This window comes from Bos indicus, chromosome X (genome assembly GCF_029378745.1).
Source record: "Bos indicus isolate NIAB-ARS_2022 breed Sahiwal x Tharparkar chromosome X, NIAB-ARS_B.indTharparkar_mat_pri_1.0, whole genome shotgun sequence".
Lineage (NCBI taxonomy): Eukaryota > Metazoa > Chordata > Mammalia > Artiodactyla > Bovidae > Bos > Bos indicus.
Genome location: NC_091789.1, coordinates 34,437,449 through 34,461,834, shown reverse-complemented (window position 1 = coordinate 34,461,834; position 24,386 = coordinate 34,437,449). Strand labels below are relative to the sequence as shown.

Genomic DNA, 24,386 nt, shown 5'->3' with positions numbered 1-24,386 from the left:
TACGCAGAAAGACCGACAGGGGTCACTGGATTCACCAGCTGTGGGGAGCCAGGGGACCTGACTGATTAAGCATGACTTTTCATAGTAGGCTGAAAAATGCCTCCCCCCACCCCACAAAGATATACACACCAAATCCCTGGCAACTGTAAATGTGCCCCCTTTTTTATAGGTATGATTGAGGTTCTTGAGGTGAAGAGAGAATCCTGGGTTATCTTGGGTGGGCCCTAACTGCCATTCCAAGCATCCTTGGAAGAGAGAAGAGGAGAAGACATAGAGACACAGGGAGGGGGAGGCTCTGTGAAGACAGGGGCAGGCACTGGAGTGCTATGGCCGCATGCACAGAGGAGCTGCCAGAAGCCCGAAGAGGCAAGGAACGGATCTCCCCAGAAAGCCTCAGGAGGGCACCGCAGCCAGATCCCAGAAGGGTATGAGGATAAAGGTGCGCTGTTTTAAGCCACTGAGTTTGTGGTCCTTGAGGGAACTCAGGTGCTGTCCATCTTCCTCCTTGTCCTGGTCCTCTCCCAGCTTCCCCGCCTCAGTAGCTGATACCACTGTTCATTCCTCTCACCCCATTTCCATCCTGATGCAGCCCTCTACATGAGACACCGTCACCCCCACCCACCCCACCCCGCCCCACCCCCATTACAGAAGAGGCTTCTGGAGCAGTTAGGTAACTTGCTCAGGGTTCTACCAAGCACGGAGGGGCAGAGCCAGGAGGAAACTCCAGGTGTAACTGAATGCAAAGCCAAGGGTTGTCACTACCCTGCCTCTTAGGCTGGTCTGGATATGCTTAGGTTTTGTTGCCTGGGAAGACAACCAAAAGGGGATACCAACCAGATGATGGGATGGAAATCCCATTTGGACCTCAGTAGGGAGCAGGGCGGGAGAGAAACTTGGAGGGCAAACTCAACACAGAGGCAGTGTTGAGAGTCAGGGCAATGGAGGAGATGGCCCAGGGAGATTGGGCAAAGGAGAAAAGAGGACCCAGACTGGGTTCGAGGCATGCTGCCATCTGCCAATTAGGAAGAAGGAGAGGAAGCAGGGAAGGAGGCTGAGCTGGCCAGGCTGCAGAGAGAGAGGTCCTGGGGCAAGAGATGTCATGAGAGCCAAGATCATGGAGCCATCTACTCTGGGTCAGTAGTGAAAACGACCTGAAAGTTCAGTAGTGAAGTTAACCTGAATGAGTTCTCAGGGACAGGCACCCACACAACCTTCACATGCAGTCTAGGGAGGAGGTATGCTGTTACTCCCAGTTCAGAGAGGTGACTGCAGTCTAAAGAGATGCAGTGACTGCTCACAGTCATGTACAAACAACCATGTGACCACTATGCTCCCTCAATGTGAGCTGGACATCCACTTCCCCAAGGCCCATGGTGGGGGCTGCTTGGCAGTTTGTGTGTATGGCCCACAGCAGTACATGTGTTAAGGGGACACCTGATGGCTTGTTTGCTCTTTGAAGTCTTGGGAAGGGCTCCTCCCGACAGTGAGATGGGGAGGCAGGAGGTTGGCTTTTTGGAGGACATGGGCAACAATGGAATAATCACTGAAGAAAGCAGGGCCACAAGCTGCCAAGAGAAACAAATACCTCCAAGCACTGCTGAGGGGGGCACAGCAGGGGAGCCCTCAGGCACTCCCCTTCTTGCCCTTTTCATAAATGACATGCTCAGGCATATGTCAGATGTGTCTTGCCGCAGATCATCCAAAACCACCTCAGACGCCACCTCCTCTGTGAAGCCTGGCCCAGTAGCACAAGCTCCACCAGAATAGTGAACTCTGCCTACAAGGAGCACCTTGCCTCATCTACCCTGGAGTATCCCCAGCACCTGCTCCCTAGTACATGCTCATTACATGTTTGTTACCCGAGTATCATTTTACAGGTAGGCATGAGTTAATGCTGGGAAATATTGAGGGCAAGAGGAGAAGGGAACAAAAGAGGATGAGATGGTTGGATGGCATCACTGTCTCAGTGGACATGAGTTTGAGCAAGCTCCGGGAGATGGTGAAGCACAGGGAAGTCTGGCATGCTGCAGTCCATGGGGTCGCAAAGAATCGGACACGACTGAGTAGCTGAATGACAACAACATGAGATGGTAAGGGCTGTCCGCACCATCCCAATACCTGAAATTCCTCATGGAAGGGCCAGGACTCTGACTGCCACAGACCTGCCAGCAGGACTGCACTGTCAGCCAGTCATCTGTGGGAAATAGAAAGGACTCCACTCAGAGCCTTTCCATTGGAAAGAGGGCATCAGAGGCTGGGCCGCACAGCCCCACACTGTCAGCTGGTGGGCTAGGACGGAGCTGGGTGCCTTGTTTCACACAGCTGACTCCATTCGTACAGAGCTTCAGGCCAGATATGAATTGGTCAAGTAATCAAAGGTTAAAGGGACTTCCATGGGCCTCACAATCCTTTCACTAAAACGCTTACTAGATTCTCTAGGTGATCATTCTCTTTCTGGGTCTTTACTTTCTGGGTCAGCAGACAGGATTGTGGAGGGGCAATGAGAAGACCAGGTTTACGAGGGCTGGAGATCTAGGAGGCCCACTGTGGGCTGCTCCGCAGGAGTCCACCTTCACGGGGCTATCTGAACAGCATGAAGCTTTAGAAACAGCTCACAGGAAGAGCTTCTGCAGTACCTTGTTTGTGTCGGCGACGCTGTTTTGCCGGGCATCAAAGATGATGAGTTTGTGAGCCTGTGCATTAGCATCCATTATTGTTTGCAGGTACTTCTCATCTTCCTTGCAGCGCTTATCATTGGGACCCACAAGCGGCTGGCTGCAACGGGTAATTGTTGCCTGACTTTCTGGATGAATCCATGACAACACCTAGTGTTTGAAAGCAACAAGTATTAGTATGGAAACCAAGATGTGCTCTAATGTACCTGTGTGTATGCTCAGTTTCTCAGTCATGTCTGACTCTTTGCGACCCCATGAACTGTAGCCCTCCAGGCTCCTCTGTCCATGGAGTTCTCCAGGCAAGAATATTAGAGTGAGTTGCCATTTTCTTCTCTAGGGGATCTTCCCAACCCAGGGATCGAACCCAGGTCTCCTGCGTCTCCTGCATTGGCAGGCACATTCTTTAGCACTGAGCCACCAAGTTCTTAAGCACACCTGCTTTTAGTATTTTTGTCAAAAGGGACGGTTCAGCCTGAAACAGTGTGAAAGTAGCCATGAGACTCAATGTTTGGGTTAGGCAGAAAGGAGTCTGACTAAGTGAGCTCTAAAAAATTTCCTTTGCGTTTAAAATTCTAGGATTCTAAGAAAAACAGAAACTAAGTCAAACCGTGACTAACACCAAGCCCATTTCTATTTGATCAACTGATTTTGTCTCCTCATTTAAAAACACCTTTGAATCTCAGCTGTGACTCAGATGGTAAACAATCTGCCTGCAATGCAAGAGACCCGGCTTTGATCCCTGAGTTGGGAAGATCCCCTGGAGAAGGGCATGGCAACCCACTCCAGTATTCTTGCCTGGAGAATCCAATGGACAGAGGAGCCCGGTGGGCTATAGTCCATGGGGTCACAAAGAGTCAGACACGTTTGGGCAATTAACACTTGGATCTCAACTATGGTGTACGTGGCCAGATGAGGACAAAGTAAACAGTCTCTTGTAAAATCTAAAGCTATGTCCCCAAACCTACCATTTTCCTCCAGTGACCAAGACACTTGGGGTCAACCACATGGCACATGCAGGGCTCAAGACATGCACTCCCTCCCTAACTGTGGTTTCCTCCCTAATATGTATCCCCAGTGTACACATATATCCAAACTCACCAAACTGGATCCACTAAACATGTGCAGGGTTTTTTGTATACCAACAAATCTTTTAAAATACTTCACCCCCTGTTGGCTACTATTTCTTTCTGCAATGGTGGCCCTCCCAGTACAGGTACAGCCTTCCCCTCAGTATCTAAGAAAGAATGTATTTTCTCCAGGATGACTCAGTGACACCAGTGACACAAACTGTCAGCACATTAGCAAGCTTAGCCCTCTGCTATCCATATACCATGTTTTAAAAACATGACTGAAGTCACCCTGGTACTTAGTAACATGAACTCATGGCAGGTGGGGTCATAGCAGGCAGACAAAATGCTTATATAGATAGTTCTTGAGAATCAAAGATATGTTCAGGTTTATAGACTTCTTTTTCTACTTTCCATTTTCTTCATGAGATTTTTTTCTAACTTGCTTTTCCCCATATTAGACCAAATACAGTATATGTTCATATCTAAATAACATTGTTTATTACTTACCGGGATTCTACCTTTTGCTCGAAATGCTGCTACTTTTGAAAGATCATCATCTTTTACACTAGTTGGCACAACAATGATGGCAGGGTAGGTGTCACAGAGTTCATAATTACTGTTTACTTTGGATATTTTCCAACTTTCATTTGGCAAGCCCTGCAAGGTGTCAGAGGAAAGTTGGTGGTGTGTGTGGGGACCATATTTTTACACTTTCAAAAGTACTAAGCATGAACCACATCCAATTATTTTCTAGTAAAATCCATTTGTAATTCATTTTTCATTACTGCTTAAAAGATTAAATATACATTTATTTTATATAAGCCATGGCCTACCTAATTCATTTTTTAAAAAATCTAATGAAGCATGATTTCCAAACATACTAAAACATGCAAATTATATACTTGAATTCCAGTCCTATGTATTTCTTGTCATGTTTTTTATAACAAGTGAGCATAGTGTTCTTTAAAAGTACCCACAGAAGTCCTTTAGAGGAACAGAAACTTCTTTAAAATGTCTAAAGGAATATAAAGTCACTGTACCAAAACTAAGGTGCAGACCAAGAGTAAATGTCATGAAAATAATGTCTCATTGGAATATCTTCAAACTAACAATGCACTGAAGAACTTCTAGGCAGAGAAATGCCATCGGACTGACATAGCCACGTCTTTTACTCATAATCTAATTTAAGCCATTGCTTTATCCTTACTAATCAACTTACTATCAGAATATCTAATAAAAACCATCTGGCTGGTTTCTTTGTAACCCCTCCCCCTCATCCTGGTACTCCATTTGCCCTCTGAAAAAAGGAAGAACAAACAGTGGCACAGCTGAAGGTGTGGTGCAAGGAGAATGGGCATCCAGAGCTGAAGAACTGACAGACTAGGTGAGTTACGCCCATGGACAACTTGTTGTAAAAGGTTCCTTCTCCACTACATTTCTACCCTTTTAGGAAAAAGATGCTCAACCTATTATTTTCCAATTGATAAGCAGCACACTTTACCTGTCTTTTATATTCAGATACTGGATCATAAACTTTCCATCCATTCACTGGAAATTTTTCTTTATAGTTGAAGGCAAAGAGTGTCTGGATACAAAAGCACAAAATAGACATGTTAGCATCTTTGCGCTGTCACAGGCACACTACTAAAGCTTTTCATTCAGGTATGAGCTGAATGTATTGAGTCCTACTTTAATCTATAAAATTTTGTAAAACAACAAATTTGAAGTTTTCTTCATCATTACACAGAACTGACACACTTTAAGTACTCAATGTTAGTTACCAACAGAGAGAAAAGAGATAAAGGAAACCTCTGGAAGAAAGAATAACTAAACATGACATTTTTAGACTGCCACGAAGGCATTCAGACCCACACAAAAAGAAGGTTATTTCCATGTACTTACCTGCCCATTGGAAAGAGGAAATGCATGTTTGTTGAGGTTTTCAAATATCCCGAGTTTACTCTGTTCTTCCTGTTTATAAGCAAGTCGCAAGTTCCTCATATCCTGTCAAACAATTAGCAAAATTCATTTATTCAACATGTATTGAGTACCTATGAGGTAGACCCCATGGTATGAAGAGACAAAATATTTTTATTCATTTCTCACAAAACATAGTTGGCCCTCCATATCTGCACACTCCATACCCGCAAATTCACCCAAGCATGGATTAAAAACATTGGGGAAAAAAGTTCCAAAACACACAATTTGTCAAGCAACTATTTACATAGCACTGACATAGCACTAGGTATTTAAAATGATGTAGAGATGGTCTAAAGTACACAGGAGGATGTGCAGAGACTGTATACAAATATGATGCCATTTTACATTTGGGCATTCATGTCTCCAGATGTTGGTATTTGCTGGCGAGGGGGTGTCCTGTAACTAGTCCCTGGTAGACACCGAGTGGTGACTGGACTCCATTTTACTCCAACTAACAAAAGGCAATTCACAAAACACCTCCAACAAGATAATAAATTGAGGAAAATGGAACAAAGGGGAGGTGTTAGAGGGGAAAACTCATCAGATGGAACCAGGAGTAAGGTTAATACATAAAAGTGGTACATCAAGTGGTGTGCCCTTCTGTGCTAAAGGTGTGCCATAAACTCAGTTCTGGCTTAAGCTGCTCAAAGAGTCAATTATGGAATTCGCACCATCCATCAATAGAAATGCAACAGAGGTTTCTCCTCTGAACTCAGAGCAAGGATTCTGTGTCATGTAGAGACGGTGACTCTCAGGGACTTCCTTACAGAAATTACAATGTTGCTTCTCAAGATGAGTATCTGAAAGCCCCCTGCCACACAACCTGTCAGCCTGAAGCCCAAGTGGAAGTTGTCAGAAGCAAGGCCGACAAGGTGGCTCAAAGGGTACAATGTCTTCCCAGGACTGCCTTGAGCACTACCCCCTGACCTTTCTAAGCCTACACTCTCCGTTAAAACACAAGAATCTCATTCTTTAGTCTTACACGGAATTCAAAAATAAATATGACCACAAACAAATTAAAGCAAAAGCAATTGGGGAAGTGAGGAAGGTATTGCTGTGGTATTATTTGTAACAGTGAAAGAATGGAAATAACCTAAATGCCCATCAATAAATAAGGGCTGGGTCAATGAACTACAGTACCACTGATGGCACACTACAGAGCTAATGAAAACAAAAAGTGGCTCATTAGGTACTGCTAGCAAGGAATTCCAAGATAATAGTTGAGGGGGGTAAGAAAGGTGCAGAACAATGAGTGTAACACACGACCATTCACATTTTCAGACACAGGCTTGTATGCAGAGGCCATCTATGGAAACCAGTGCCAGTGGGTGCCTGCAGAGTGGATCAGGGTGGCTGGAGAGAAACACTTTTTGCTACACAGTTTTTGTACTTTTTGAATTGCGTATCAGCTGTTTAAGCATGGTCCTGGCAATTCTACACTGAAGAACATTTTAAAACTGCTTTTCACAAAGGCTCGCCTTGACCACACACACACACACAAATATCGTAGGAAAGCAGCTACAGGACACCTGCCTAAGTGACATAACTTCCTGCTGTGCCATCCCGCCAAGCTACTCTGGCTACACACGTGCTCCCCAGTTGCTGACTGAGCTGACTTACTATTTAGGATTGCTCAGCTCAGAGGGAGAAGGCGATGGCACCCCACTCCAGTACTCTTGCCTGGAAAATCCCATGGATGGAGGAGCCTGGTAGGCTGCAGTCCATGGAGTCGCGAAGAGTCGAACACGACTGAGCAACTTCAATTTCCCTTTTCACTTTCATGCATTGGAGAAGGAAATGGCAACCCACTCCAGTGTTCCTGCCTGGAGATTCCCAGGGACGGGGGAGCCTGGTGGGCTGCCGTCTATGGGGTCGCACAGAGTCAGACACGACTGAAGCGACTTAGCAGCAGCAGCAGCTCAGAGGCAAAGGCATTGCCAGCAAAGACAGAGCATGTGTGAAGCCCCAGGAGTCTGAGTGTGGCAAGGGTTGGCGGGGTCCAAGGCGGGTGGGAGCAACTATAGGAATGGGATGGCAAGAACAAGGGGAGGCGGGCTGGAGTGGGAGCTGCCAAGGAAAGCAAGCCCGTTCACACCACGGGTTCTCCGTGTTTTCCCTCTAGCCCAAGGGTAACGGGCAGCTACTGAAGAGTTCTCAGTAGGGAAATGACCTGTTCCACAATTACAGAATTGACTCACCTACCCCACCCTCGGCTTTAAGTTCTGCAAAGGATTCCCACTGCTCTGCCTGCGGAGAATCCTGGAGAATCAGGACTGCCACCATGGACCCAAGGAGAGGACAGCCACGTGTTGCTCGAGGGATGCTACGAAGCCAGCAGATTTCTGAGCCGGCATAGTAAAGGCTTATTTGAAAACATGGGCTCAACTGCAGTCTAGGGCCAACCAGCAAGAGCTTCATTCAGAGATATGATGGAGGCAGACAGACTGGCAGGAATCTAATCCAAACCCCAAACTGGGAAGGGACCTGGATGGTGCTGCAGGCAGGATCTCTTGCCTGGTATTTTAGGTGAGGTTGTTAGTGAACTGTATTCCACAAGGCAAAGTCATTGGAACAAAGTATAAGTTAAGATGTTTCTTAAATGACTTTGTCGTTGTTCAGTTGCTCATTTGCTCAGTTGTATCCTACTCTTTGCAACCCCATGGACTGCAGCATGCCAGGCTCCTCTGTCCTCCATCACCCAGAGTTGGCTCAAATTCATGTTCATCTTTAATGATTAGTCCTCACCAAAGCTGTCACACAAATTTTACTTAATCCATTGGAGGAAAAGGACAAAATCAAAATTAAGCATGGCTCAGGTACAAATTCCAACAAGAAACTCAACTGTGTTTTTAAGCACAGAATTTATGAATATTGTTGTCCCTTTAGGGATTCCTGGGTAGCTCAGTAGTAAAGAATCCACCTGCCAATGAAGGAGACACAGGAGATGCGGGTTTGGTCCCTGGGTCAGGAAGATCCCCTGGAGGAGGAACTGGCAACCCATTCCAGTATTGTTGCCTGGAAAATCCCATGGACAGAGGAGCCTGGCGAGATACAGTCCATGGGGTCGCAAAGAGTAGGACATGACTGAGCAACTGAGCACACACATGCCCACTGTCCCTTTAGGAAGTCTCTGACTGAAAACTAGTCTTATAATGACAAATTGCAAAAAAAAAATACTGATCTCTGCTTTCCACTGGATTTCTCTGAAATGTAACAAATCATGTCACCACCTAGGTTACAGGTCCATGTTAATTGGAACACTTCAACAGAAAAGAAGCAGTTTATTTTTCTGGAGTTGAGCTGTAGGAGTTGCTTGTAAAATAAATAACCCAATCAAAAAATGGGCCAAAGAACTAAATAGACATTTCTCCAAAGAAGACATACAGATGGCTAAGAAACACATGAAAAGATGCTCAACATCACTCATTATCAGAGAAATGCAAATCAAAACCACTATGAGGTACCATTTCACGCCAGTCAGAATGGCTGCGATCCAAAAGTCTACAAGCAATAAATGCTGGAGAGGGTGTGGAGAAAAGGGAACTCTCTTACACTGTTGGTGGGAATGCAAACTAGTACAGCCACTATGGAGAACAGTGTGGAGATTCCTTAAAAAACTGGAAATAGAACTGCCTTATGATCCAGCAATCCCACTGCTGGGCATACACACTGAGGAAACCAGAAGGGAAAGAGACACGTGTACCCCAATGTTCATCGCAGCACTGTTTATAATAGCCAGGACATGGAAGCAACCTAGATGTCCATCAGCAGATGAATGGATAAGAAAGCTGTGGTACATATACACAATGGAGTATTACTCAGCCATTAAAAAGAATACATTTGAATCAGTTCTAATGAGATGGATGAAACTGGAACTTATTATACAGAGTGAAGTAAGCCAGAAAGAAAAACACCAGTACAGTATACTAACACATATATATGGAATTTAGAAAGATGGTAACAATAACCCTGTGTACGAGACAGCAAAAGAGACACCGATGTATAGATCAGTCTTATGGACTCTGTGGGAGAGGGAGAGGGAGAGGGTGGGGAGATTTGGGAGAATAGCATTGAAACATGTATAATATCATGTATGAAACGAGTCACCAGTCCAGGTTCGATGCACAGTACTGGATGCTTGGGGCTGGTGCACTGGGACGACCCAGAGGGAGGGTAGGGGAGGGAGGAGGGAGGAGGGTTCAGGATGGGGAACGCGGGTATACCTGTGGGGGATTCATATTGATATTTGGCAAAACTAATACAATATTGTAAAGTTTAAAAATAAAATAAAAATTAAAAAAAAAGAAGCAGTTTACTTCAACAGCTTATATAATGGTCTGAATTGGTTGATGAAAGGTTGAAGAGGTTTGTGTCCTGAAGACATCTGAGCGACTAACGTCCAAATTATTCTTACTATCCAAGAGCCCAAGGATGTTCCAGCTGGCCGCCCCATCTCAGTTTCTCTCCGTCAGCACAGTACCTTGCACACAATCTCTATGCCACAAGAGTTGTCTCCATGGCTTTGTGCTCCAATCTTCTCAACTCTGCTGATCACTCCCAGGGGGACTTCGAGGACGAAATGTGGGTCCTGGGTTCACAGATGAACATGAATGCCAATCAGTGTCAGTCAACAGAGTTTTCCAATTCAAGTCTTCACTGGCTAAAAACATGTTTGCTTATTACTTTGATTTTCGTCTCGGTTCTGGCTAAGACACTAAGGTCTGGTTTATCACCTGCTTGGTGATGTAGATGTCAAGAGTATAATTAAACCCCACCCCCCACCCCCGTGAAAGTGTTACTTTAATGGCCTTTTTTTCCCCAACATACAAAATCTGCTTGCACATCTTAAAATGGGCACATTTTAAAACTGACTCTCAGTTCCTCTCAGAGTGGTAAGATTTCAGGATACTTTTTACTATCTTCATTATGTGCTTTCTTCTGCAGCATTGTAAAAAATAAAACTGATTTTTAAATACTCACTCTCTCTACATTCTTGAAGTACATCTTAAAGTCCGTCACTGTCAGCGTGCCAGTCACTGCTCCCACAAATGGGCAGATATACATGACATCTTTCACTGAAAGAAAAAACCCAAAATAGCATCTAGTGCCATTGGCTTGTGTTTCAATAAATCTTAACATGAGTTTCCACAAATATGTGATTCTAGTTTTCTAGGAAATTAAATTTTTTCATTACCTTAAACAAAGGCATAGATGGATAATCTTCTAACAAAATTCCATTTTTAAAACAAAAGTCTGATTTGCTACTTAATGAGGTTTTAAGTAAAGAGCCTCATAATAAGTTACATTTTGTCATTTCTTTCCAAAGAGTTCACATTTTCCCTGAGTGATAAATTAATCACATTCAAAAACATATTAATTAAACTCTGAAGATCCTGGGCTACATTTCATAAATCACTACTAATGAAAACTAACTAAAGCTAAACACTGTCCCCCGAAGCATCTCCAAAAAAACTGCTTTACAGATGGCAAAAACCAAAACCATGTCAATGAAGTGGGGAAAGAGTTCTTTGCTTCAAATTCTTCATCAGCTTCCATATTTCTTAATGTTTATATCAATATCAACATCCTTTATATCAAAATCAACAACACATATGACTCCTATGAACGTTGGGAAGCTCACACCAGTCACAAAGATACCACATCTTCCCAATGTTCCCAAAGTGCTATTCCACTAAAAGTACCATTCCACTGAAAGCTCAAGAATGGACACAGTTACTGATGAATCTGAGGGGATAAATAACAGCACTAAAGCTGTCATTCAGCCAAATTCTCAAAATACTTATATTAAACTTTTATAAAACTCATTATGTACTGAGTGGCTCTATTGTTGGGATTCTAGGTATAAATGACAAGATTCCTTACTACTCACCAGGTAACTAACCAACCCCTGAGGGATACTACACAGAAAATCACCACAGAGCCTGATAAATGCTATCAGAACCATGTGGACTTGATGTGATAAGAGGTCAGTAAAGGAATGACTTAATTCAGCAGGGAGGCTGGGGAAGGGGAAGGGAGGAGAGGTCAACAAGTTGCCAGAGGTTAGTTAGTGTGGCTGGGTCCAAGGGTGCATGAGGACGATGGGACACGAGGCCAGAGATGACCTGTTCATCAGAGTTCATGGCAGTATTATTTGTAATAGCCAAACAACAGAAACAACCCAAGTGTCTGTCAATAGGTGAACAGATCAGCATGCTGTGATGTATCCACACAATGGAATACGACTCAGCAATGAAAAGGAATGACTGCTGACCACAGCACTCACAATATGGGTGAATATCACAATAATTAAGCAGAATGAGATAAGCAGACATAAAGACATACTCAATGATGCCATTTCTATAAAACTCTAGAAAATATCAACAACCCTCTAGAGCTTGGGAAAGGGGAAGAAGGCATGGGTGAGAGGGATTATAAAGGGCCCTAAGGAAACTTCTGGGAGGTAATAAGTATGTTCATTATCTTGACTGTGATGGTGCTTTCCCAGGTGTATAAACGTGTCAAAACTCTTCACATTCACTTTAAATCTGTGTAGTCTGTTTGTCTGGAGTAGGAGAGGCATAACAGAATTAACTCTGCATTTTAGTCCCATCATTCCCAAAACAACACAGATGCAGGGCTAGAAACGCTCCCAGAGGACGAAAGGCCAGAGAGGCCGGTGGAGCACCAGGAGTGGATGAAGTTCCTGAAGCCCAAGAGAGAAACCGTTTCAAAACTCAGGTTGGGATGAACAGAGCCCAGAGCCAAGAGTAGGCTATCACAGAGGAATAATGTGTGTGAAGGTCCTGGCAGGAGAGCCCAGCTACTCAAACACAACATGACCATGCTCCAGGACTGGCCACGTGCCTTTGGGAGGGAGCCAGGAGGGAAGAAGGCGACACCGAGCCTCACAAACCAGGCTGTCAACCCTAACCCTGGCAATCGTGAGGTGAAGTGGTCCCAGCTGGCTGCCCTCCCACCCAGCCTGGCACAGTGGACTGCCAGCTGAAATGCCTAGCCATCCACTGCAGGCCTCTGCCCTTATAAACCAGGGTGGGCACACATGCCCTTTTCCTGCACTAAAATTGTACTTTCTGGACTCTTAAAAGCCACTAAAATTTCTTTGCCAAGTTCTCTAAATTGCCATTGAAAGTATGATGTGGATCATCCTTCAGGACCTTTTCCTTCTAGTGAAGGCTTCCAACAAATCATCAAACTGACATCACCGTGAGAGTCTCACCTGCCTCAGTTCATGGGGCAAAGTTGGTACTGCCACCCAAGACTCGCTTGGAGCTTCAAGGGATCCTCTATAGGCCCTTGTCTCTTAGGGTCATGATGACATGAAGAAGGACAAGGTCTCATCCATTTGTCCCCAAATTAAATGGATCTGGCTGATCTCCAGCACATACATCACCTGTGCTTACGAGTAATGTGCCATGTCATTTTACGGATCTCCATAAGCAAAATGTACTCGTTAAACTTACCAATGGCCTTGATGGATTCTCCTGGTAAAAGTGGCGCTTCTTCCATCTGTGCCAGCTTATTTCCATCCCTTAGAGCCTGGCAAGAAACCAAACATGAGTAAATCTCCCTTTCCATCTGTAGACCTGGGAAGAATGGTAGTGCTCTGTGCTCTTGCTACGAGGCTACAGAAGCGTGCAAAATGTATGCCCCCCTCCCCTTACAAGACAATTTCAAAGCTCTGCATCACAGGACACCATGCTGCATAGTCGAACAAATTGTTACACATACTTAAAGTTCACAGTTAGAAAGCATTAATACAGAGATGGTTTGACATGACAGATAGATACTGTAATCACTACACAGACAGCTATTACAAGGTGCCTCCAGAATTTGGAAGTAAGGTCAAAAAAGGTTACCTTCTGAGCGTGAAACTAGTACAAATAAAATCATTAGATGCAGATGCTTAAGCAGCTGTAGAAATGGCTCAGCTATGAGAGTGTGTGGGAAACCCCAAAGTCTAATTTAAGAAAGCAGGGAGGGTCTATTACTAAGGAAAGCCCTACTTTATAAAGCCTTATTTTATAAAATAAGAAAGCTTCCCTACTCCAACCCAGCTTCCTGCAGCTGCACAACGCGCAGGAGGGAGGACAGGCGAGCATGCTTGTCAGTGTGTATACAGGCCACGAGAGTGCGCCCTCATCTGGCAGACAAGAGCATTTCATCCACTCCTGTGGAGCAGGCTGTGTTGTTCATCAGGCTTTTCTCCCCAGTCAGTTCACACTGCTGCTTCCACGCTTACCGAGCAAATTCCTAAAGAGGTCTCAGGCTTCCTGTTACAATATCACCAGGAAAAGGATGTCTTGGATGGCTGGAAGGATACATGCCCACATTTCTAAATGTCCAGATTGGCACTATGAACCAACAGAGCCAGTCTCTGGCAAGCCTGGTTGGATAGCACCAGATAACTCAGGGGAGCTGAGAAAATGGTGTTCTTGAACTACAAATCTAGGGACCACAGCCTGAACTTCGTGCCTATTCCAAGGTACTGCCACCTTGTCAGATACTGCCAAGAAAACTGATCACTTTCTCCGGGCATCTCTGACATAATGTGTCATGAATAAGAGTAAGGTTTTCAAAACCTCAGCAATTCCCAAGCTGTGTTTCATAGAGCACTAAATTCCCAAGAGATGCAAACAGGACTTATTTGGAAAAGTTTGGGAAATGCTGGGTTAAAGGAAACAAGTTTAGCTGGGTTCTTTTTTTTTTTTTTTTTTTTTTAGTGAGACAAATCTTTAGCATGTTAATGCAGGCCGAATCCGCCAGAGGGCGCTAGAGTATGCTGCATTTCCCCTACCTCGTCCATCAGGGGCTGCTTTCTCCAAAAAGTACCTGTTAACATCAGGAGGCCACTAGTGTTGGGCAGAAAACAGAGTAGATAGTCCTAAGTTTTCAACATAATTTTATGAAGCAAAATACTAAAACTGGTATCTTTTATAATTCTAGTCAAAATTATTGAAAATTCAAAATAATTATTTTTCACAGTTATAAGAGTAAGTAAGTGAAGTCGCTCAGTCGTGTCCGACTCTTTGCGACCCCAGAGACTGTAGCCTACCAGGCTCCTCTGTCCATGGGATTTTCCAGGCAATAGTACTGGAGTGGATTGCCATTTCCTTCTCCAAGTTATAAGAATACTTCAATATATTTTATAAAGGGTCTTAAAGGACCACTTAAAAACACTATATATAGTAGGTTCATCCAATTTTATAAAATAAGAAGGGAAAATGTCAAAATATAAAGAGCAAATTCAATGCTAAATGTTGATCAAATGATATTTGTTTGGGGAGGGCACAAAATGACACAGTTCCTCCTCCTCCTAGTGTTCATCATCACCTCCAAGCAATTTTACTCAGTTTAAACTTTTAGTCCAGATTGGTTTTTAAGACACTTCTCAACCAACATTTTTAGGGATGCAGAAAACTGTTAAAGGGGACACAGAGAATGTTTGTGGATACATTTATACTCATACCTGTTTTGGAAATACAGCTTTGACACAATAAAGCATAAACCAATATTTATACTTTTCAATGTCCAGTTTTAGAAACACTAAAAATCACCAATCTTCACAGAAGCCTTATTTTGAAAGTCTGCTTTCTTTAATTTATTGCCTAACCTAGTGACTGATTTTATAATATAGTTACAAAGTGAGAAAGCAATTTTAATCAATATTCAAGTTTTAAATAACTTCAAATGTTACACTTTTAAAGCTTATTTTAATGGCTAAATATTATCATATACACTTAAAATCGTTAACTGATATTCAAAAATAAATGGGAATAGGTTATTTTTAAATATATTTACTAAAGCAAGCTGTTCTAATCAACTGAATTTGGAAGAGGTGGGGGAAAGTCTGATTCACTTTATAGCAAGTCACTTCACACACTTTCAAGTCCTCAACCCAGGACTAACTAATAAGATGCCATTGATGGGAGGCAGCAGTGACTGGACCATTTTGAGAATGTACAAGACTCTCAAGATAGAGGCTAGGGATCAAAGGTTTCTCTTCTAACAGTCACGTTAAATCTGGCGTGAAATATTCGTGCATTTATATGAGGCATGAAACGTGTTGATGGGATAGAGACAAACCTCTCACTAAAAATAGTTAAATCTGGGACGTGCTTTGTACATGATGAAAAGGCAACTATCAGAATAAAACAAATCATTGATCCCACTGCTTCAGATCTCCCTATAAAAAGTTCACTGTGTACAGGAAAGACATTCAGCTTTAGCATAGGAATTCGAGAGGAGAATGGATCTTAAAGCCTCATTGTTTTGTGAGGACAGTAGATTCCCTCTAAAAAGCCGGTGTTAGGAGATAGGACGCACACTTGTGCTATATTAAGCTTTGACTGCAACTTCCAAGTTGCACAGGACATGATTTGACCCTTGATTTATCCAACCCATGTACATCATCAAAGAGGAATGTTCTTATGGATAAAATATGTCTCGTGAATACACCCAGCCCTCTTGGGGCCTCTGCTCCAAGTGTTGCCCGGTTGAGGAATTCTCTCTGATGATCTTAGCCCAGACCTCTGCTGGTGACCCATAAGGTCACCAACTTGCTGGCTCTCCACTGCCTTCTCCTCTTGAACCCAGGCTGCTGGGTGGATAGTTTCTGTAACAGTTGCCTGCCGAAAGCAGTGGTTTTCAAATGGGCCTCTGCAAGGTACTTCCAAGGTCACCAAAGGAGGGTGGGCTGGGCAAAGGGACAGCTGAGCGCTGGGAGTTTGCCATGCTTCCCTGGAGCAGCTCCTCTAGAGGTTTCATATACTCAGTTTCTACATAAGCTTTGGGAAAAACTCTGCTACATTAAATGTCTCCAGAGTCCAGAGGTAGTGAGCAAAGAGTAAGTACTGAAGAAACCTCGATGAATGATTTTTTTTTTCTTCTACAAAATACATGGAACTCATTCCATAAACACCTACAGCATGCTAGGTGCTGTGCTGGGTACAGACCTTGCAAATTTGAATAAAGCAAAGTCTGCACCCTTGAGGAGCACCCTGAGTGTGTGCATCTGCCCCTCTAAGTCTTTGTGAAGGCGCTACAGAATCGTGTTGTGACTGAGGCTCATTATTCCCATCAGTAAATCTACTTGGGAAAACTGAGAGGCAGAGATGAACAAATTTCTGGTTGACAAAATGTTGGATAAACCAATTTTTGCAAATAATGTCATAATGGAATCTACCAAACTTGGACAGGAGAGTGCTACTGTAGTGGAAAAAGCATTTGCTGGTTGCCTAGAAATCTAGTATGAAATGGCTTCTAAATGCACGGTCTGTAACTACAAACAGATGAACATGTACAACTTGCCACCTGATCAGCTTCAGCTTCAGAAGGGTAGCCATTGTGTTCTTCCTGAATCTCCTGCACAGCACCAGGTGCATGGACAAGAAAAGGCAAGGGGGGGGGGGAGAGAAACACGTGCAAACAGACAGGTGAAAGGACAGAAGTTCTTTCTTAAAGAGACAGTAAGCATGTAACACACCTTTCATGGTTTTGCAAATCCCAACATTTTCCCCCTTGGAGTTAAGGAAAGAACATGGAGGCCATCTATAGCATCCTCAGCCTAAAATGGAGTATCTACTCTGTGTTTGTGTTGGGGTGTAAAATGAAAAGCAACAAACATCATGGGTTACACAGAATGTACTGTCTTTTTAAAATCAAGCAATACTGCAGCGTACAGCAAAGAATCAAAATCACAGATGCATAACATGCTCATAAAAAAGAAAACAGACCACAGAGACCAGGCAGCCACCAAAATCCAGCCAAAATCCAAAGGCGGTTCGTAGACATGTGTTTTTAAAAGGAACTATTATGTTGCCCAGAGGTCAATGCCACTGGAATTAACAACATTTCCACACATGCACATGTGCATATCACATGCTGGGGTCATACATATGCAGATACATACAAATGCTCTGTTACTTATTGCTTATTGCTAATTAAATACTGTGATTTATGACTCAAAATCATATTAAATCTTTCTAATTACAGTATCAACGTGCTTCAAAAAATAGCTAAAATATCACATATCTTTATCTAAATTTTCCAATATCTTTACATGTATTACTATTCTTAATTTCTTTATAGAATGAGTTTTTGAAACCGTAAAAACTTGGACTTTTAGTTTAGCCTGTGGTATAATGAGCATGAATATTGAAGATGACAAAATTATAACCCCTTTTAAAAGTTATATCAAGTCTCTGAGGCTGAAAATATTAAAATTTAGCATCAATATATTTTTCCTTCAAGAAACTTTGATCCCAAGGACTATATTTCTTTAAAAGGCAATCAGTGAATAAGTAGCAAAGCTTTAAAAGAATTTACTCTTCCCCACCTTTCATTTTTTTTTTTTTTTTAAATTAAAATAGAGTTTATTAGCTTTTCTTTTAATATAAACATGAGGAAGAAAAACCACGTAAGTTGTAGCATTCTTTTCAAAATAAAACTGCAATCAATACTTGAATCTCCAAGCTCCATAAACAATATTTTTTGAGGTGGTAGATTGTAATATTTTTATATCTATTATTTATCATTTATGTCTGTGTCCTTTAAAAATGATGGAACCTGTGGCACTCAATATAATGTGAAGCCTTGCTATAAAGAGAGAAAGTATTTCTGGCCCAGAAATGCTTTGTTGACAGGCAAAATTCTAGGATTACATTTGAGAAGGTAGGAGGAGAAAGATTTTACATAGTTGAGAACACTTTTTTTTTTTTAATGTTTCAAGTTTAGGTGACATCATTACCAATTTCCTAAAAGACTGATTACTGGACCTCCCTGTCTTTTAATGGGACCCACCTTTCATTTTTGTCAGTAAAATAAAATAGCTACTTAAAATATTTTTATACTTTATCATCAGGTTGAATTTAGTACACGGTACTGCTACCCTTCAGAGCAGGACAAATTGTTAAACACAGCCAGTTTGTTGAAATTTCCATTTTTTTAATACAAAGAAAATGGAATCATTCTTTGATAAAACTTTTAAAAACAGAAGAATGAATGACCAAACAACAACCAAAAAAAAAAAAAAAACCCACATAGCATTTAAAAGTCCATGCAAGTGTAAAGCCAAACACTAGTAGTTAACAATGTGAATCAATGAAAGAAAATGATGCCCATGAGCAAAAGAAAACGTGGTGAAAACAAAATTAAACAAAGATAAACCGACTAGAATCCAAGAATTTGATTTAACCTGCTTATTTTTAAAAGTTTAAAACTAAAGTCACTAAATGATTCTGTCAAAATCCACATTGTTTTCATTTAATGGAACAAGGTTAATTTTCAACATCTGATACTCAGGTTTAAATGCATGCACATTACCAATCTTTGTCTTGCTTTATGAATATTCTGAAATAAAGGGAAGGAAAATCATGAGGAAAATATAAACTATAATCCACTAGCTATAACAGCTACGTCTGTATTTTAAGAAATACTAAATGGGGCTGATTTTGCTAAATTCATCTTCAAGATTAGCACTTCTGCTTTTGGGATTCAGCATGCAAACATGAAATCTTACTTGATCTTGTAATCAAGACTTGAAATCTTAGATTGCCTACTCAGGATGGACAACTGACCACTTTGTTGTTTTTCTTGTTAATAAATACTCTAGCATGAATTATGTGATGAACAAGGTTAAATGAACAGGACTCTATAGGCCTAGACTTATAAACCCCATGCCATGAATACCCACTTGGTCAGAATTCCTGTAACACAACAAAAGTCAGTACTGCACAGTGGAAACAAATTTTAGCATCCTGCCCTCACACACATTGGCTTTTTCGCATATGAAAACATCATAACAAATAAAGCATTTCTAGTGAACACTGAAAGCTATGACACAGCAGAGCGAATTGATCTGAGTGACTCATAAAACCAGTGAGAAGGCAAAGAATACTAAATAGACTAAGTGTCCGATAAAGCACAGAGACACACAAGGCGGAGGCCCATGTGCTGAAAACCAAATATCCTTACCCTTATATCAGGCCTCCTGAAAACCTGTCAGTTAAAACACAGAACATCATCATCATGGACACATCACTATTGACCTGTGAAAGATGCTGTTAAGTTCGCCAGCCCATGCTCTAAGAAACATCGTAATACTCCAAATAAAACCCAGCAGGTCGATGCTAACATGTTTGCCCTCTAAGTTTCATTCAATATCCAATCAATCCTAACACATTTGTCTTGTAATTTGCAGGCAAGTCTATGATTTGGAGAAACTTATCGCCCTTAGCCTAAGACAAACTACATTATTTTAAATACAAACCCCTTCTGTCAAGGGCTATTACAAGACAGTGTGAACAGGCTGTGTTTGAAAAGTTCATTTGTGTGTCTGTTTGGAATACTGAACACATTTTCCCCATAGAAACAATGATATAAAAAGGTGGTTCTGCTCCCAAACCATCCCACAGAAACAAAACAAAACCGAACCAAGAAACCACAAAAGCGTCCACAGCTGGCGCGGAGCACAGCTCAGCCACGGTGTTAATGGGATCACAAAGCCTAGTTAAGCACAATCTTAATCTGGTTTCTATAGGAATTCTATTTCCAATTTGCACTTGGGACTCCAGAAATAAACCCCCTAATGTGGCCGCCCCAGAGGTAGAAGTTGCCTCTCTCACGTTAGCCCAGCCCCGATTGCTGCACATGGAAACGTGCAGCAGGAGCATTCGGGAAACGGCCCAGAGAACCAATGGAACTTTTGAAAAGCAAACAGTGCTAACAGTCTGAGGAAGGCTTGAATCATCTGTTCCTCACTCTCAACTCTGAAATCCGATCATCATTACATACAATAGAATGCCAGAGGTTCTATGGAAAACATCATTTAAAAAAAAAAAATCACTGGAGGTTCTTATTAGCTTCACAGGTTTTACTCAGGATAGATAAGAGGATCACGTGAATATGAGGACACACTTCAGAAAACATCATTGTATCACTATTAAAAGAAAATACTCTTTGAAGTAAAAAAGGTGTCAGAACTAAGGGATGTTATAGCTCAAAGGGAATTAAAGCCCAGAAATTCCTAAATATAGACTATTTAGGCTAAGCTGAAATCTGCCCCTTTTTTTGAGGAGGTGGTGGTGATGAATATGTTTATCTTAATTGTGGTGATAGTGCCACAAGGGGGCACCTATCAAAAACTCATCAATCTGTATACTTTAAATATGTGACATTTATCATTTGTTAATTACAACAGAAAAGTTAGTACAAAATACATAATATGCACGCTTATATTAATTTTGAAAAAACTCAAAATGGGACATCCATGGTAATAAAAAGTCAAAATAGAGAGGCTCCCCTCCCCAGCTTCATTTGTCAGTGATAATCACATTTAATGAGAATTTTTAAAATTATGCCTCCATAACCATAAATATGGTTACATCACTACTTCTTTTTTCACTTAGTTAATATTTATTCATCTATTTCAGAAGCATAACTAAAATTGCATTAAATTCCAGCAGTACATTTCACACATACATACACAGCATACCATGAAAATGATGTATTACTTAATACTTAAAGTTTTAGTATTTATAATTAGAAACAACAGAGGAGTTCAGTGATGAGGCACAAATGTCTAAAAGACTGAGGTATTATTTATTTCAATGAGATATAGGGATAGGGAGTATCATGACTTACGAGATAAAGTGAGCATTGTGACTAGCACGTTCCTAGAACATATATGGATTTTTTATTAAAATCATTATATAAGGTGAAAATTCATAAAAGGTAATAGTTTCATGTGTGTGTGTAAGTTAAGTTCCAAATTTGCTTTGCTATATAAATCATAAAAATTTCCTTGAAGGTAAGAACATTTTTTAGGTAGAGAGTTGGCATGCAACTTAAGATCTATATACATTTGTATATTATCCGACTATAACATAAATCATATTACCAGAATTTTTAAATGATGACAAAAACTGAACATAAATTATTAAATCGTGGAAGAGTTTGGAAAGTTTCATTATATAATGTGTAAATGATACCACTACTTCTTGACTTGTTAGTTTCAAACAGTAGCTAGTAACCTAGCTAGATGAGGAAACATGTTTTCTCACACTACTCCCTCCCTCTTCCCAATCTGCTGATTGAAATTGTAATTTCTAGTCCTTTTATTGTCCTTCTGCAGCAGCTGCATCATTAAAAAAAAAATCATGAAATGATTTTTCGGTGGCAGCCATTCTTCTAGGAACCTTGTACGTACTAACATTTTATTCTCGGAACAACCTTGTGAGATAAAAACTATCATGGGCCCCATTTTCTGATGAGAAACCCAAGGAACAGTTAAGTAATCTGGCCAAGTTCAAGGTGTAGAGCAAGTACTTATACCCAGATAGTCTGCTACACCACCTCAGTGTGGTGCGGTGTAATTAATGCACAGGAACTAAAGCCATCCAATGTACTTCCACTCCCTCTTAACTCCCTCCAGGGTGGGTGAAGAAAGCAACAGTATGACCTCTTCCCTCGCTTCTCCTTGCTCCCTCCAAACCTCCACTCCAGCATGTTTATTTTCACATTTGCTCTGAGACTGCAATTAATTTTGTAATGTTTTGTCTATAAAGAGATAGTAACAATTGACAACTAAAAAACAGCACTACAAGCAGCATCCCTGGGCCTTACATGTGAATGTGATTCTGATCAAAGGTAGAGACCAGTGGTTTGAAGTCAGGAGGCCTGGAGCCTCTCTCTGCGTGCCCGCACCCAGCCTCAGTTTCTACACGTACAAAAGGAGAGGAGTCTACGAATGGCTGTGAGGTCCTGTCCAGTCCCCAAACCCGAGGAGCCACTTAAGCTTCCTTGGAAGAGTTCAGAAAACTCGGTGTGGGGGTGGGGGGCAGCAATCAGCACAATGGTTAAAGCACAGCTCAGAAGTCAAATCCTGCAACCAGCGCTGATGGCCCTCAAGACCTCAGGCAGCTGCACAAGCTGCATCATTTTTTACATCATTTATCCTATAAGGAACTGGTAAACCTGTTTACCTGGGTTCTGTCAGTTGTTCTAGCAAATGATCGAACTCAGGGAGGGAGTTGTGGGCGCCCCCCAATTTGTAGCCAAGCCAAGCAGAAGTTCCAGGTAACCTGGGAACCCACTACCTGAAACTAGAAAACTGAAGTGAGAAGTTTTGTGGACTAAGCCCTTAACCTGTGGGGTCTGCACTAACTCCAGTGAGTATCACAACCGAATTGAATTGTAGAACACTCATCTGGTGTGGGAGAATTTGCCAGTGTGGGAACAAACCCACACATCTGGTGTCACAAGTGTTCTAAGTGGGTGGGGATTCCAACCTAAGCTGACTGTTGTCAGTATGATGCTCTTCATCTCTACACAGCCCCACCTAAACCTGTTCCCTTTCTGAGTTGGCTGACCAAGGGCCTCAAGGCTCATGCCCAGAATGCCCTGTTCTGCCTGTCTGGCTCCTCCCACCACACCTTGTTTCCTTGTCTATTGCAACACTGACCACAGTTCAACTTGTACTGTATTTTTTTTTTGAGTCTCTTTCCTCTATTATGAATTCCATGCAGCCCAGCCCCTGTGCACATTAGGTACTCACATCACATTTTTGGAAGTGGACCTGTGTTCAGCAATTATAATACACCCTTCTTGTACTCATTTTTACATATCATATACATTTTCATAGAGTAATAGCATACAATAAATGAGCACTGCATGCATTAAGCCTCTGCTATAACATCCACTTTACAGATGAGAACACTTGAGGCTCAGCAAGATAAAGTAACTTGTTGAGCAGCTAGTCAGGTACAGGGTGGGACTCAAGGCAAAGTGCCCTGACTCCAAATTTTATGACCTTTTTGATAAACCATATGATTCTAAGTCAAATATCAGTTTTTTAATAAATGTGTTATCTTTGAGCCTATGCCTCTAAGGGTTTCTTTCCATGAAAAGACTGTAATAGTGGAGTAAAAACATTCTAACATTTTTATTTGCATAATTATATGCTTCATTTAAATAATACTTCTGATATATCATGACTTGTTGGAAATATTAATCAAAATTTATTCTACATGCAATATAGAGTCATTCAGCAGTCTATAAAAATCTTGATCTTTTAAAAATTTAATTTCTAATTTTGAGATAACTGCTGATTCATAAGCGGTTGTAAGATTAAGAGAGATTCCATGTACCATGTCACCAAATTTTAGTTGTATATTATAAAACTACAGAGAACAATACCAGAACCAGGGCCCTGACACTGACACAGCCAAGATGCAGAACAATTTCCTCATCACCTAACATTGCTCTTTTGTGGCCACATCCACTCCTGGAAGGCCACATTCCCTCCCAGCCCTTCCCCTTCTCAGGCCCCAGCAACCAATAATCTGTTCTACATTTCTATAACTTTGTTATTTGAAGACTGTTACACAAATGAAGGGCTTCCCTGAAATCTTGGATGGTAAAGAATCCACCTGCAATGCAGGAGAGCCAGGTTCAATCCCTGGGTCGGGAAGAACCCCTAGAGAAGGGAATGGAAACCCACTCCAGTATTCTTGCCTGGAGAATTCCATGAACAAAGGAGCCTGGCGGGCTACAGTCCATGGAGTTGCAGAGTCAGACGTGACTGAGCTGCTAACACACTTCCACTACACAAATGAAATCATACAGCATGTGACCTTTTGGG

At 41.9% G+C, this 24,386-nt stretch overlaps 1 protein-coding gene across 7 annotated transcripts in view; it reads right to left on the bottom strand.

The window, feature by feature from the left end:
* The window catches only part of MTMR1 (myotubularin related protein 1), a 61,471-nt gene that overhangs the window by 24,334 nt on the left and 12,751 nt on the right, over positions 1–24,386 (bottom strand). For 2 of the 7 annotated variants that reach the window (XM_070784878.1, XM_070784880.1), the window contains 8 exons: positions 19,721–19,744; positions 13,210–13,285; positions 10,706–10,800; positions 10,206–10,313; positions 5,648–5,749; positions 5,247–5,330; positions 4,253–4,402; positions 2,637–2,825 (listed from right to left, as the gene is read on the bottom strand). In XM_070784878.1, coding sequence (XP_070640979.1) covers positions 2,637–2,825; positions 4,253–4,402; positions 5,247–5,330; positions 5,648–5,749; positions 10,206–10,313; positions 10,706–10,800; positions 13,210–13,285; positions 19,721–19,744 — 828 coding nt within the window. Of the gene's footprint in view, positions 1–2,636; positions 2,826–4,252; positions 4,403–5,246; positions 5,331–5,647; positions 5,750–10,205; positions 10,314–10,705; positions 10,801–13,209; positions 13,286–17,059; positions 17,111–19,069; positions 19,097–19,720; positions 19,745–24,386 lie in introns of all 7 variants that reach the window. The other 5 variants (XM_070784879.1, XM_070784881.1, XM_070784875.1 and 2 more) reach the window with 4 other exon arrangements.